The sequence below is a fragment of the Chenopodium quinoa genome, unplaced genomic scaffold (genome assembly GCF_001683475.1).
Source record: "Chenopodium quinoa cultivar QQ74 unplaced genomic scaffold, ASM168347v1, whole genome shotgun sequence".
Taxonomy (NCBI): Eukaryota; Viridiplantae; Streptophyta; class Magnoliopsida; order Caryophyllales; family Amaranthaceae; genus Chenopodium; species Chenopodium quinoa.
The window spans coordinates 10,529,161-10,544,569 of record NW_018745024.1 but is presented as its reverse complement, the minus strand read 5'-3'; the positions used below and the strand labels follow the sequence as shown (position 1 = coordinate 10,544,569).

General features: G+C 36.4%; 2 protein-coding genes across 2 annotated transcripts; one reads left to right on the top strand and one right to left on the bottom strand.

Annotated features, from left to right (window-relative positions):
• Positions 1 to 2,635: 2,635 nt before the first annotated feature.
• Positions 2,636 to 6,892, bottom strand: LOC110708935. The gene is made up of 5 exons (XM_021887164.1): positions 6,608 to 6,892; positions 5,119 to 6,546; positions 4,872 to 5,015; positions 3,881 to 4,756; positions 2,636 to 3,791 (listed from the first exon to the last, which is right to left on the bottom strand). Exons 1-5 carry the CDS (start codon positions 6,890 to 6,892, stop codon positions 3,507 to 3,509), a joined length of 3,018 nt encoding a protein of 1,005 aa, XP_021742856.1. The 3' UTR covers positions 2,636 to 3,506.
• A 2,015-nt stretch (positions 6,893 to 8,907) lies between these two features.
• LOC110708623 (succinate dehydrogenase [ubiquinone] flavoprotein subunit, mitochondrial) lies at positions 8,908 to 15,303 on the top strand. Its single transcript, XM_021886801.1, has 16 exons — positions 8,908 to 9,090; positions 9,203 to 9,373; positions 9,770 to 9,857; positions 10,442 to 10,588; positions 10,680 to 10,820; positions 11,232 to 11,317; positions 11,419 to 11,511; positions 11,641 to 11,704; positions 11,959 to 12,102; positions 12,523 to 12,710; positions 12,810 to 12,984; positions 13,085 to 13,255; positions 14,056 to 14,125; positions 14,223 to 14,343; positions 14,452 to 14,489; positions 14,877 to 15,303. The coding sequence occupies exons 1-16, from the start codon at positions 8,980 to 8,982 to the stop codon at positions 14,977 to 14,979; spliced, it is 1,911 nt and encodes a 636-aa protein (XP_021742493.1). The 5' UTR covers positions 8,908 to 8,979; the 3' UTR covers positions 14,980 to 15,303.
• Positions 15,304 to 15,409: the final 106 nt, after the last annotated feature.

Genomic DNA, 15,409 nt, shown 5'->3' with positions numbered 1-15,409 from the left:
AAGACATAAATTTTATCGAGTCTTAAGGAGTCTTAACATAATTATAAATTAGAAAAAAAAATAATCTAAAAAGCTAATGTGGCAATGGATTAAAGTCTTACGATGAGACTGCGCTAATCTTGCTCTTATTTGTATTTTCTTACACTTGCCCACCTTTTTCTTACCACATCTCTATTATACTTCCTCCGTTTTCTTTTAGATACAACACACCCTTTAACGCGGTAATTAAGAAAAGTGGGGTTTACATGATATAATAAACTTTAAAATTGGATGAGTGGTTGTTAGGAGTGTAATTTAGTGGGTCATGTGCTTTAAATAAGGGAAATAATATAGTTTTCCCTAAAATAACTTTCCTTTTATAGTGTGTTACAAGTATTGTGACATTTCCTTTTTAGGGAAGTGTTGCAAGTAAAAGAAAACGGAGGAAGTATTTTCTAAACTTTCTTACACCACAATCAGTTCACACAAAGAGTCTAAGTCACTTAATAAGCTTTGGATCTACATCATAATTTGGTAAAATTGACTAATGTTTGATTAAATGACCTACGGTTTACAAGTATTCTAATTTGGGTTGGCCCAATATATTTTTTTTTAACATAAAATGTTTTATTAACACACATATTCCATTAATAAACCCTTAAAATTAACCCCAACGCATCCCAAACTAATCTATTACCCGAACAAGACTTGAACTAAACATGACTTGACTACACCCAATTCAAACGATCTGATTGCTACCTCTAAAAGACATTTATAGTTCAGTCATTGACTTGCAAAAGCAAAAGAAATAGTTTTAAAAATCACAAACTACTCTTCAACTACAACAATTGGATTTGCTATTATAGTATCCACATTAGTTGCATTTAATCCTAAACTAGTTTTTGGACCCGGGCGATGCCCTGGGTTATTACATGGAACTGATTATGAATATACATTGTAATTTATGATTCAATTTTAATTTCTTGTATTAAATTTGTTGCTCATATTGTCATTTCCTACTTATTAATATATTGTATTAAAAAAAATTACATAAAAAATCACATAGCTTAGTGGTAACAAACTTAGTTCTAGACTTAGAGGTTACGTGTTCAAATCTTATGGAGAATTTATTATTTTTTAATATAATGATGAGTGCATGACATGCAATGGAAAACAAATAGAATGATTAAAGGCATTAATTCTAAACCCTAGCCTCCTTTTCTCTCTTCTCTCTCCTAAACCTAGTCTCCATTGTCAATTTTAAAGGGGCTTCCATCGGTTTTCACCGATGGAAAACCCCAATCTTTATTTTTCTTTTAAGCCTTTTGTTTTAGGTTACAATAATATCTCCCTCGAAAGAAATTATTTATCTTCTTCGAAATACAAGGTTTTTTCGGTCTCCTTCGAAAGACAAGGTTTTTCGTACTCCTTCGAAATACAATGTTTTATTTGTGCTTAATTAATTTGGTCTCCGGTTGTGCAGGGCTACTATTGATTATGGCTCGAATTCGGGTTACGGAATCAGCACAAGAATTTATTTTCTCACAAAATTGTGAAACGACAACGGATCCACTCAAAAAGTTGTATGATACAACGAATCGAGAATATGCTGAATTGTTATATTTATGTATTTGGATTCTTAGGCCTCCTCCGATAAATTCTTGTTTGATTTTGTTAAATTCGTTTTCATTATCGTTTACTGTCAATTGTAGATGCCGTGTGGCTTATATTAATGAAATTTAGTGACCTTTAGGACTTCTTAAAAAAAAAACAAATAGAATGAGAGCTACGTGGCGTAATGAGTAGTTGAGTGGTGTGATGTGGCGTAATGAGGGGGTTTACATGACACTAGACGTCGTTAGAAATGCCAATGTCTTAGACCTTTTTAATCACCCCATCATTAAACTGCAAGTTTCAAATCAACCCATTTGCATAATCTACTTTGATGTTAATAATTTACATAAGAAAAAAAAAGTAGTAATGTTGTCCGTGTAAATTGTCACAATTTTTTTAGGAAATTTTGGATTTTAACACCTTACAAAAGGCTGAAAATGTTTTTTAACACCCCCCAAAAAAAAACTTTTATTTTAACACCTCCCAAAGATATAAAACTTGGAAGTTAACACCAAAATCCATCTTCCGTTAACAGAACTGTTAGTGGGGCCCACCCCAACGGATATATTTTTAAAAGATCTGTATATAAGAACCATTCTTCCACGATTCTTGCACGATATATAAGAACCATTCTTGCACGATTCTCCCCCAATGAACGAAATCGTTGTTCTTATTGAATAGCAGCAGCGCATTGCATTGTTGCACGATACTTGAAACAATTCTTGCACGATTCTTCCACGATTTTTGAGAAGAGGAACAGATTGAAGCTGCTGAAACAGGTGAGTGCGGTCAATTGTTCGGTTGTTTGGTAATTATGGTTTAAATTCTCTTCAATTATTATTTGCAATTGTTTCGTACTCGGATTAATGGTTGGATTATGTTATGTACGCATCTAAATGCCCAATTGCGAAATTAGGGTTCGTCAGAAATTGAATTTGGGGCTTTTCGTATTATGAAATTAAAAATGAATTTTGTTGCTGTCAATGTTAATTCGTTAGTGTACAAATCTGTAAATGTGACTGTCGATCTAAAATTGATGCAGATTATGTCGTTTGTTAGCTCTTCCCCTCCTGAGGCCAGAAAATGTAAGTGTGGTGTGCCAATGGCCAAGCTCACTAGCTGGACAAGGGAGAATCCAGGCAAGAAGTTCATATCATGTAAGTTTTATGACCCAATAACAGAAACAAGGGGTTGCAAAGCTTTCGAATGGGTTGATCAACCTAATGGAACAGATTGGCAAACAGGGGTTATCAACAACCTGTTGTTGGATAAGAAGCTGCTAAAGGGTGAAGTTAATGAATTGAAAAGGGAAGTTGATGAAATCAGTGGCCAAAGGAGGTGCCTACTTAATGAAGTTGATAATGTGAAGATGAGATGCAAGGCCTTGAACGCTGACAGGAAGAGAATGAACAGGGAGTGCAATGAAGGGAAGGTGTCTTCAATCAGCTGTTTTGGTTGGGTGGGCATGGCCATTTGTATAGGTTTGTCAATGGGTGTAGTTTTCCTAATGGCTAGGGGTGTGTAATAGTAAGCTGTATTAAGTAGTTATAATTTCTTGTAATGACTTGAAGTGTTATAAATATGTCTTTTAATCAACCTATTTATGCCTTGTCTAAGTTGTTAAATTGAGAATGTTTAAACATTGGAAAAGGATTTAAACATGTGAAACATTAAAACATGGGAAATATGTGAAACACTAAGATAGTTCAAGTACAGGTTGACAAAAGAACCTTACTTCAACATGTTTCAATGGCAATCAAAGCCATGCAACCATTACAATTCAATATCTAATTGTTCAAATTTGTTAAGGGAAGCCACTAAAAAACTAGCAAGTTACATAACCAGTCATGAGTACATAATAAAAGTTTGAAATTGTTCAACAGACATAATGTTTGATATCCAGCATGAGTACATCACTGAGTAAGGTTGTTGAGGGATTGCAGCCTGGCCCTTGTTACAACACATGTGGCTGTTGTAGGCTGACTTGAGGAAGACCTTGTCTTTCTTTTTGGTTGGCTTGAGGCAGGATGACTTGAGGCAGGCTGACTTGAGGAAGGCTGACTTGAGGATGGCTGAGCTGAGGAATGCTGAGCTGAGGAAGACTGTGGCTGTGGGCGCTTGCTGAATGGCAGACAACCTTCTTGCTCTTGAGGAAACTTTTTGTTTCCTATGCTGTTTGGTCCAGCCCCAATTGCACTCTATGACATGCATATCAAAATAAAAAGTCAATGGAAAAAACACATACATATATAAAACAAAGGGGGAGTTGGTGTAATGCTTGTGTTACCTTTTTAGCAGCCCTAATCTCTTTCTTCTTCCTCTCCTCCACCATCCAAGGAGTGTTCAGTGGGGGTCTGCCTGCTGACTTTATCAGCTCTGTAGCTGGTGCAGCAGGTACTTTGCAAGTCTTGGCATAATGCCTAAATCCCCCACAGTTGCTGCATTGCTTCTTCCTCTTGGTACTTGCCTGACCACCTGAAGAAGAACATTCTCCTGGCTCAAGCTTCCTTTTTTTGCTCTTTGGTCTCCCAGGTTGCACCTTAACAGAAGGGGGTAGTGGTTCCCTCATTCTGACTCTCTCCCAGTGCTTTGGGCCAGGCATTGGTTGGACAGCTGGTTCATAAGCAGACCTGTATGTGTCCATGGTATAGTATGGGTCAACAACAGCCTCTATGTCACCCCTCATATCCAATATGCAGGCATAAGCATGAACACATGGAATGCCAGTGAGTTCCCAATGGTAACATGTGCAGGTCTCCTTGTCCAAATCAACCAACACCTGGTCATCCTTCAGCTGCACCTCAAATGTATTCCCTCTGGATGGCTGCACCACACAGGACCTAGCCACAAAGTCTATCCTCCCCAGAACATGCCTCACATATGGCACTAAGTTGTGTGTAACTGTTTTTGAATCCTCCCACTTTTCATTATTCCTGTTCATAATATACCTCCTCATCCATTCCATTTGGGTGAGGATAGGTTTATCTCTGGCAGGCCTAATGACTGCATTGAAAGTCTCACACATGTTGTTCAACAACATGTTGGACTTGCAGTTTGGTGTGAATGCATGTCTAGACCAATGGTGGGGAGGAATGTTGATTAAATACTCATATGCCTCTTCATCGAGGAATTTGATAGACTCCATGGCAATTTCATGCTCAAACTGACATATAAAAGCATTCCAAAAATCACACCAAGCATATACAAGCTAACCAATATAAAAACACACCAACAGTCATATAAAAGCATAGGCTAGCTTCAACAATCAATAAACTTACAATGGTGGTGGCCCTAGCTGCTCTCCAAAACAGCTCCTTAAAGGTTGATCCAGTGAAGTTGAGCTTGAAGTTAGCCCAAATATGCCTCACACAAAACCTTTGCTCAGCTTTGGGAATAACATCAGCCATTGCTTTAATCAAACCCTACCAAATGCAGACAAAAGTATAATCATCAGTCAATCACATACATACACATGAAAACTTAGAAATTGAACCTAAATAGTTAAGAGGGAAACAGAAGCATTACCTTTTGCCTGTCAGACATGATGGTCAGCCCAGCTCCTTGATCATGTGTGAACATTGACATAAGGGATTCCAAGAACCAACCCCAAGTTTCCTGGTTTTCAATCTCCACTGTGGCCCAAGCTAGAGGAAACAAGTTGTTATTCCCATCCTTAGCAACTGCCACCAGAATTTGCCCAGGAAAGGCACCCTTGAGGTGACAACCATCCAACCCTATTAAAGGCCTACAACCCTTTGCAAATCCATCTCTCAATGGCCTTAAACAGATGAACATCCTCATGAACAATGGTGGCTCTGGCCTGTCAATACCATCAACAACAACATTGCACCCTGAACCAGGGTTGTACTTCATCACAGCTTTCCCATAATCCCACACCCTAGCATACTGCTCCCTAGCTGAACCAAATATCAGTAGTTTTGCCCTACACCTAGCTAGCCATGTCTTATAGTAACTCACATCAACTCCTAAATCATTCAAAATCCTAGCCCTAATCTCCTTAATTCTCCAACCAGGGTTACTCCTAAACTCTTCTAAATACCTCTCTGCTATGTATTCAGCAGTAAGCATCTTGTTCTTCTTTACTCTGAAGCAGGAATGGTCTAAATTCAAGGTTTTGATTTGCCAAGTTTGCTGCTTAACAAGTTTTGATGCAAACACCTTGAACTGACACTTTACCCCCCCCACACATGTACAAGCAGGCATTCTACAAGTGTAGCTATTGAACTCACAGCCACATCTATATCTACACTGAACTGTAACCCTTGTACTGTCATTATGCAAGTAGTAGAACTCATACCTGTTTTGAATGGCATGAAGTCTTAAGGCCCTCCTCAAGACTGAAGCATTACTGAATTTCTGATTTAACTTCAACTTGATTGGGTTGTCAAAGTCCACATCAGCATTAAACCAAGGAGCATAGTCCTGTTCCTCATCAGATCCACACAAACTCCTTGAATCATCTGAATCAGCATCACTTTCTGGATTCACCTTCGGTTTTCCAACATCCAAATCATTTCTCAACTCTACTCTCTTATCTTTGCCAACCCTGTCATCTACTGCACTCTCCAAACCTTTCCTAAGGCTCTTGTTCACTTTGGCCAAGATCTCCTTTGACCCTTCAATATACCATTCCTCATCCCCTTCATCAAATTCTTCTTCACCAGGTTCCCAATCTTGTCCCTCATCACTCAAATCTGAACTTGAATAACCAGATCCTTCACATCCATCATCCTTTTCTTCATCAAACCTCAACACTTTAGCATTAGCTGAGGCTTTCCTAGGTGGACTCTCCTCCCTTTGTTCAGTTTCTGTCTTCTTAAACCTAGGGCTCCTCCTAATAGTCGATGTATTTGAACTTTCTACCTTCTTATCCTTTTTTTTTTGTCTTTGCAGGATTGGGTTGGGCCTCTTGTATGGGCTGACTAGGAGCTTCTGTTGTTACAAAAACCTCAACATACCCCTCTTCATTTACTGTCTCCAAAAGGCCCTTAACCTCTTCACTGTTAACTAGTTCCCTTTTCCCAGTGTTAAAGGTTTTCCCCTTCTGCCTATACCAACAGCTGTAATGCATAGGCACATCCATATCACCATTAACAAAACCATGAATTGCAGCTGTTCTAATCAAATGCACATCCAACTTAGATACTTGAACCTTCCTCTTCCAGTAACACCAACCACCACACCAACACAGCAGCTGCCTGTTTTTGGTTACTCTTTTAGGGACAAAAGCACCTCCCACTCTAAGGCAGATGTCAACCAAACTATCCTTGTCACCCATTATCTACCCACCAGTGAAAAACATATAAAACATATTAAAAGCCATGTAACTATACATGCACAATACGAATAAACAAATCCATCACAGCCACACAAACAAACACATAAAAAAATTGAAAATAAACATATACAAGCCAATGTAGGTGCTCAGTAACATAAATTAATCAACAAACCACACTTGCTAGTTTAATTAACAATAAACCACCTTAATTAATCTCTACTTTCAATTACGAAATCCAATTAACCTAAGTCGCATAGTCAGTTACAGAAATTGATTTATCAAGGCTTTCCTACTGTGGTCCCAAAATTTACCCTAATTACCCAATTATTGCAAGGTTTACAGCAATGAAGCACCAGTAATTGACGAAATTGCTATCAAAGGAGAGCAATTTTACCTTATTTTCTGTGAATTTCAAGCGGCTTTCGCACTTTTGTAGTTGAAGAAGATGATGAAGAAACCCTCCTGAGCTTATCTTCTCCAACGTTGACACCACCCTACACTCCACTTCTCAGCCAAGATCTCCTTTGGTTCAAAAGCGAAATCAATGAAGGTTCAGAAAGAATTCAATGCAGACGGTTGGTGCGAATTCAATGAAGAAAGAAGTTTCGTGTTTTGCTGGGTGAAAATTGAAGTTCAAGCCAATTTGTGGGACCCACGTTAAATTTCCGTGACGGAAATCGTTAACTGGTGTTAACTTCCAACTTTTATATTTTTGGGAGGTGTTAAAATAAAAGTTTTTTTTTGGGGGGTGTTAAAAACCATTTTCAGCCTTTTGTCAGGTGTTAAAATCCAATTTATCCATTTTTTTAAAAAGAGTAAATTGTCACAATTTATGGTTTATAAAAATCAACTTTTATAATTTATACTTGTTGATTTTAAAATATAATATTGATCAAAATTCTACATTGACATTGTGTCCAAGCCAAAAATTGAATAATTATTTTGAAACAAAAGGAGCAACTGCAAGCTATGATATGTTTGTTATTTTCAATTTATTTTTATACTCCTTTCGTTTTTAAATACATGTTCCACTTTTCTTTTGCGACTGTTTTTAAATATTTGTTTCACTTTCCTTTTGCGACTATTTTTAAATACTTGCTCCATTTCTTTATTTAGAAAGCTTTTGCAATAATTAATTCATTTCTCTCAACCAGTGGATCCAACATAAATAATATTTTATTATTTTCATATTCTTTCTCCTCTGAATCTCCACTACTTTTGCTTTTTACATTTTTAATTTAATTCATTCACCCACCCACTACCTTTATATTTTATTAATTTCTCTAAATTTTTCAAAAAATGAGAAATAAAATAAGTATTTAAAAACGGAGGGAGTAATACTCTATGTCTCTATAACTTTTTTTTTAAAAATTATACTCCTTGAGTACTAAAGTATTTACATTTTATTTACACCAGGAAAAAAAGTATTTATATTTTACGAGTATTTATTTTGGGAAAATTTGCAAATTGCAGCTATTTAAAGTTCATATTCTGCAAATTGCAGCCATTTAATTTTTTTTTTGCAAATTGCAGCCCAAAAGGTCGAATAAATTGTAAATTGCAGCCCAATTCAACTTTTACATCGATTTACAAGTTGAAAAATTTTCGGTTAAGGTTTTATGGCCATTTTATTCCTCAAGGACACAAATTGAGCTCGAAATTAGCAAAAAAATAACATAAGTGCCTCGTTTTGCGTAACAAAAATATATCAATTTGTGGAAAACTATAAAAATGAGACGTTATTTTTTTGCTAATTCCGAGCATAGTTAGGAACCCAAAGGACCAAATTTGAATTGGGCTGCAATTTACAGTTTACACGAAGTTGCAATTTTTTTAAATGGTTGCAATTTGCAAAATACTAACTTGAGTGCAATTTGCAAATTTTTTAGAATTAAAAAGGGCAAAATGGTAAACAAACAAAGCAATAATAAAAAATGAATTGTTCATCCTTCATCAGCATCAATTAATTAAGCATTAAACCTGGAAAATAATTTCTGCAAATTTAGCCTCCCCTCCTTTCTCCTCTGAAAAAACAAAACCCAGAAAATTATTCACACCAAAACTCTGATTCATCAACACCCCCAAAAATGTGGCGATGTGTTTCGCGTGGTCTTCGATCCCATTCATGGAAAACCTCTAAATCTTCTCCAATTTCCTCCCATTTTCTCTCTTCTAGATTATTCTCTTCCTCCCAATCTGTAAGATCCTTTTTTTAATTTAAAGTTTGTACCTTTTTTTGATTTTATGTTGTTTTTTGCGATCTTTGAAAATCAATCAATGTTTTCATGATTAATTGATGAATTTTGGCAGAGTTCGATTGGTGGGTCCAACTATACGGTGGTAGACCATACTTACGATGCGGTGGTTGTTGGAGCTGGTGGTGCTGGTTTAAGAGCTGCCATCGGATTATCCGAACATGGGTTTAATACTGCTTGTATTACTAAGCTTTTTCCGACTCGTTCTCATACGGTCGCTGCTCAGGTTTATTAATTTGTCCGTTTACCTTGTCTAATGTTTTTTTGTTATAACGCTTGTCAAAAAGGTGTGTTGCAAGTAAAAAAAACCCGGAAAAAGTAATTGTTTTAATTTTTACTTTTTAATTTTAATCTGTTGTGATGTAATTTGATGGATTATACTGTTATAGAACAATTTAATGCAAGGGTTTAACTGAATGTGATACTATCCAATTACAGTAGCTGCAAGATTGTAAACTAGAATAGTGCATCCTTTTAAGGGATTCTGTTGGTGTTCGATTCGAGTTCAGTGTGGGCAGCTGTAATATTTGTTTGATTTTTGTTGGTTTTGTGCAATCTGTGTGTGTTGTGGAAGATATTAGTTGTTGAATGTATTGTAAGTTGAAATGGGGAATTGGTGCAGGGTGGAATCAATGCTGCCTTGGGTAATATGACTGAAGATGACTGGAGATGGCATATGTATGATACCGTGAAAGGAAGTGATTGGTTAGGTGCGTGCAATTTAACTCATTTCTATTACTTTACGAAAGCATGTTCTAGTTTTGAGAATGAAGTTTTTAAGCCTTTGATATTAATTTGTCTTACCTCATGCTGGGAATTCGTGGCTACCTGAACTTCTAGTTATTGTTTTAAAAGGAAGGGAGAGAACGTTTGCCTCTTTCTTTGCTCCAAGTAGTGTTTATTTCGGCAATTTTGATTATACATGGGGAACTGATTTTCTTTTTTACTTTTACCTCATTTGGATTCTATTATCAAAATTCAGAATTCCAATGGCAATTTGAGGGTCTTCTATGGAAAGAATAGTTCCCTTCCCCTTATTAGTGCTGTCCAAACAAGGTGGACTTATTTCTCCACTGCCCCATGTTGCCTTCCATCTTCCATCCTTCCCCTGGTCCCCCACTCCTAGGTTCAAAAACAAAGTGAAATTTGGATTCAAGTAATAGATATTCTAGTATGCTCCTGTATCTTTTTATAGCTGAACAGCATCTGCATTTTCATCTACGGGACAACTGTGGTTTCCTTAGTATATATTTTTGGATTGGATCATGACATATAGGGGAATTTATGTTTGCAGGTGATCAGGATGCCATACAGTATATGTGCAGAGAGGCACCAAAAGCTGTGATTGAGCTTGAGAACTATGGTTTGCCATTTTCTCGTACAGAAGATGGCAAAATATATCAACGTGCATTCGGTGGTCAAAGCTTGAACTTTGGAAAAGGTCTGTGGATAAGAAAAAAAGCTCAAATTCTATTATGGATTACTGAATTTGATCTCTTATACTTTCTGCATTGCCTTTCATCTTATTATAGGGGGGCAAGCATATCGATGTGCATGTGCTGCTGATCGAACCGGCCATGCTTTATTGCACACTCTTTACGGACAAGCTATGAGGCATAATACACAATTTTTTGTGGAATACTTTGCTTTGGATCTTATTATGGATGATGAAGGCAAGATTATATTATTCATAATCATAATATTTATACTGATTTTATTTCAATATCTAATTATAAATGGATGGAAGTACTACCTAAGAAAATATGACCTACCTTTGAGCTAGAATTTACCTTTTGGAAGGAAAGCTTTTGATTAATTGAGAATGCTCTCATTGAGACTGAGTTTTATGCTTGGAATAAATTTTTATACAATATACCTAGTTATGGTGTTTGCATGTTATTGCTGAAATCTTATATATTGAAATACCCTTCTTTCTTAGTCAAGTTTAATTTGTTGAGTCAAGTTGCTATCCATGATTGAATAGTTTCAATTGTCATCATTTTTTAGAACTTGTGGTCATAATATAGGTTAGCATGTTTTTCTTGTTTGTGGTAAATATTTCTGATTTTTGGCATTATGCTCAGGTACTTGCCAAGGTGTGATTGCTTTGAATATGGAAGATGGGACATTGCATAGATTCCGTGCCAAATCAACAATTTTGGCTACTGGGGTATTTTTTGCTTGTCAAGTTTTATTGTTTCAAATTTACCCTATTCTTGCATTATGCCATGTTCATAAGTTTTCTTTTTTGGCTTGTGTTCCCTTTATTAGGGGTATGGACGAGCATATTTTTCTGCAACCTCTGCGCATACATGTACCGGAGATGGAAATGCAATGGTGGCCCGTGCTGGCCTCCCATTAGAGGTTAAACTCCTTGCCATTGTTTTATTCTCGTCCTCTGTTGTTTACTTAGTGGCACCAGTTTGAGGCAACTCTAACATGATTTGTGCACCTTCTTTAATGTTTTGCTATAACAACATATTTGTTTTGCAGGATCTTGAATTCGTGCAGTTCCACCCAACTGGTATCTATGGCGCTGGATGCCTAATCACTGAAGGTTGATTCTTCTCATACTGATTTTTTGTTGCTCTCAGCTCTTATGCCTAATCCTTCCAAATGAATGTTCAATATCATTTTGTAGTGGAAAAGGCTGTGGTTTTTTCCCCTGAAAAAATACATTTTGCTAAACATGTACATTTGTGGCTGCTTTTTTGGCAATTTTTGCTTGAGAATAAAACTTTCTTCCCATCTAGCATCTAGATAATTTAAAGCAATGGTTCAATGATCTAATGACTTGTTCTTTGCTATCAGGGTCCCGTGGTGAAGGTGGTATTCTAAGAAATAGTGAGGGTGAGCGTTTCATGGAAAGATATGCACCAACAGCTAAAGATCTTGCATCCAGGGATGTTGTGTCTAGATCCATGACAATGGAAATTCGAGAAGGCCGTGGTGTAGGTGAGATACATATGTTCTTCAACTTTTGTGTGCATGATATATGCCTAAATATGGAATTGTGGCTGTCAGATACTTAGGTTTAGGGAAGAATCTCGAAGAATATGTTGATCTATCCAGACTGTTGTGGGATACTCATATATGCTGTTGCTAGAATTCTCAATTTGCACAGTCTATTTATTTGTTAGTCAGATGATGGTTGTGTTTGACCTCTTTGAAGGCTGTTAGAACTGACTATTGATCCCCCCCTCTCCCCTTTTGAGGTTTACTTAACTAAGTAGTGTATTGCCACTAATAATATCAATGAAGCTTTGCAAATGATTGTTTCAGTCACAATCTGTCCTCTGTTACATACTTGGTCAATCTTACCTGTCATCTGTCACTCATGCTAATCTGTATTCATGTAAATCCTGTCATTAACAGGACCCTTAAAGGATCACATCTACCTCCACTTGAATCATTTGCCTCCAGAAGTGCTTCAGGAAAGACTCCCTGGTATCTCTGAGACAGCTGCTATCTTTGCTGGGGTTGATGTTACAAAGGAACCCATCCCAGTCTTGCCAACTGTTCACTATAACATGGGTGGAATCCCCACCAACTACTATGGAGAGGTAAGAAAACTGTGAATTTGATTTTTTTTTTTTTTTTTTTTTTTTTTTTTGGCAATTGTATGTATAAGTTTATTGGATTCTTAATGATTCTTTGCTCAGGTTGTCACCATAAAAGGTAATGACCCAGATGCCATTGTTCCTGGATTATTGGCTGCTGGAGAGGCTGCTTGTGCATCAGTTCATGGTGCTAACCGTCTTGGTGCAAACTCTCTTCTTGACATTGTTGTTTTTGGTCGAGCTTGTGCCAACCGAGTTTCAGAGATCAGTAAACCAGGCAAGTGGACTTGTGAAGATATTTCTGCTTCTCACTGCTTGTATTCTGATTACTGGACAGTTTAGTTCCATCAACATACTTATAATCTGGTATTCTGCAGGGGAGAACCAGAAACCTTTGCCCAAAGATGCTGGGGAGAAGACTATTCAGTGGTTAGACAAATTAAGAAATTCAAATGGATCTCTTCCAACTTCCCAAATCCGCCTAAACATGCAACGAGTTATGCAGAATAATGCTGCTGTTTTTCGCACACAGAGTACATTGGAAGAAGGTATGATATGTTTTTGATTCTCCAAAAAGGTGCTCTTAACCTGTGAGGCTTAAACCTCAGATATGATGACCTTAACCCCTTAATAAATACACAGAACATTGTGGATTAAGTTTTGTTCAAATCTTAATCAAAGCTGGGATGGAATTTAGCTTTAAACATTTTGGTGTATAAGATCACTACTTACTTATTTTGGCATATAGGATCTATTTTCCAGATGCCTGAATAATTCTACTGTGGTTATAAGCTATGTAGTGTGCACTTTTCCTTTTTAGGGTTTTTAGAACCTTTTTGCCCATGAATGAAATAAATGAATAGATGAAATAGACGAATTATGGGAAGGGAAGGGTTGCTTGAGGTTTTACTGCAAAACAGAAAGAAAGGATTGCATCTGATATCATGCTTCCTCTGCTCCACTTTAGTTGCATCATTAGGATTTTGGCGCTATTCATACTCCTTCCTATTACAACATATTGTGATTTGTGGGGAAGAAAAAATTATAGTCATGTGGGATCTTGTTGGATTCTTTACAATGTGCTTAAATTGTGCATTAACAAGTGTGAAACTCTTAGTGTTGCAAGTAATATGAAGCAAAGGAAGCAATTATTTATTTATTATTTTTTTTAATAAAATTTCTTATTCAGTGTCCTTAATATAGATCATGTGCCCTATTTTTTTAATCAAGTCAAACATAGTTTTTCCTTATCCACGAGGACTTGGTTTGCTCTACTATAACAGATGAACTCCATTGCAAATTACAGTTCCTATGAGTAACATTCTGTTTTTGTATCAATAAATTGCAGGTTGTCAATTGATTGATAAAACATGGGAGAGTTTTGAAGATGTTCAAGTCAAAGATCGCAGTTTAATATGGTACGGCTTATATGCAATGTTTTCGTTGATACGAGTTTACTCATGACTATGTCATTAGCAGTCTAATCATTTATCTACTCCATTTTTTTCTTCTCAGGAATTCTGATTTGATCGAAACCATAGAATTGGAAAATTTGTTGATTAATGCATGCATCACTATGCACTCTGCTGAGGCTAGGAAAGAGAGCAGAGGAGCTCATGCTCGTGAAGATTTCACGGTTTGTTCTGTTGCAGTACTTTAATACTTTTATCTTTAACTGTAATTTTGGGATGCTCTTGAATGTTTTTGACATTTGACTTGATCACTTGCTTTTGCACTTTTGCAGACAAGAGATGATCAAAACTGGATGAAACACACTCTAGGGTATGTTATTTACACTCTATGCTCTTGTTCTAACTACAAGAATGCTAATGAATATTAAGGCATAATGATTGATGACAATTAGTTTCCTGAAATACAGTGGACTCCCAGTTCACCGTCTTACTGAAAGAAACTTTGTCCACCCACTTATAGGATCATTATCTCCTGCATGCAGTTTGTTAGTTTACATTCATATTTGTGTCTTGAGTCTTCTCATCTTTTTCTCCACTGCTTCATGATCAAAACAATTAATTAGCATAATGAATATATAGTGTTTTTGTCTTCGATTTTTGTCTGCATACAATTGCTTCTCTGGTTATTTTGTTCTTGAATTTTAACATATTAGTGTATAATTCTATATGTTCTTGCACATTTCTTTTGATAATGCAGATATTGGGAAAATGAGAAGGTTAGACTAGATTATCGGCCAGTCCACATGAACACATTGGACGACGAGATTGAGTCTTTCCCTCCTAAAGCTCGTGTATATTGATGTGTTTCAACTCGAAGAATACCCTTCGCCAACAAGTAGGGCAAAAGAAATTAACAATAGAAATAATTTTGATAGAGAACAAAAGGGTTCTTGGGTGAATTTCATTTTTTTTTAATTGCTGTGAGGGGTGTTGCCCTCGACGATTTTCTATACGCTTCCTGCAATGATGGTTTTGAGAAAGACTTTGGCCATTATATGTTTTGGTGATAAGAATGCAGAAGTGATTTTTTTTATAAACAATTTGTGAATTAATGATATTTGCCTTTTTGTAAACTGCATTGAGGTAATAAGAAGCTCAATTTGTTCTTTGCCTTTGATCTTGAATTTATCTTCTTAAACATGCCTGTTTATTGTGTTCTTTTTAAGGTCTATTATTTAATCGAATTAACACTTATTTTTCAATTAGTCGCTTAGCTAAGTATTCCCAAGT

Excerpts from the sequence above, each read along its gene's own strand:
- LOC110708623 (XM_021886801.1), top strand. The coding sequence starts at position 8,980 with ATGTGGCGATGTGTTTCGCGTGGTCTTCGATCCCATTCATGGAAAACC. Across the intron at positions 9,091-9,202 it reads TATTCTCTTCCTCCCAATCT|AGTTCGATTGGTGGGTCCAA; the intron begins GTAAGATCCTTT and ends GAATTTTGGCAG. Across the intron at positions 9,374-9,769 it reads CTCATACGGTCGCTGCTCAG|GGTGGAATCAATGCTGCCTT; the intron begins GTTTATTAATTT and ends GAATTGGTGCAG.
- LOC110708935 (XM_021887164.1), bottom strand. The coding sequence starts at position 6,892 with ATGGGTGACAAGGATAGTTTGGTTGACATCTGCCTTAGAGTGGGAGGT. Across the intron at positions 4,757-4,871 it reads CAGCTAGGGCCACCACCATT|TTTGAGCATGAAATTGCCAT; the intron begins GTAAGTTTATTG and ends TTTATATGTCAG. Across the intron at positions 3,792-3,880 it reads AGATTAGGGCTGCTAAAAAG|AGTGCAATTGGGGCTGGACC; the intron begins GTAACACAAGCA and ends TGCATGTCATAG.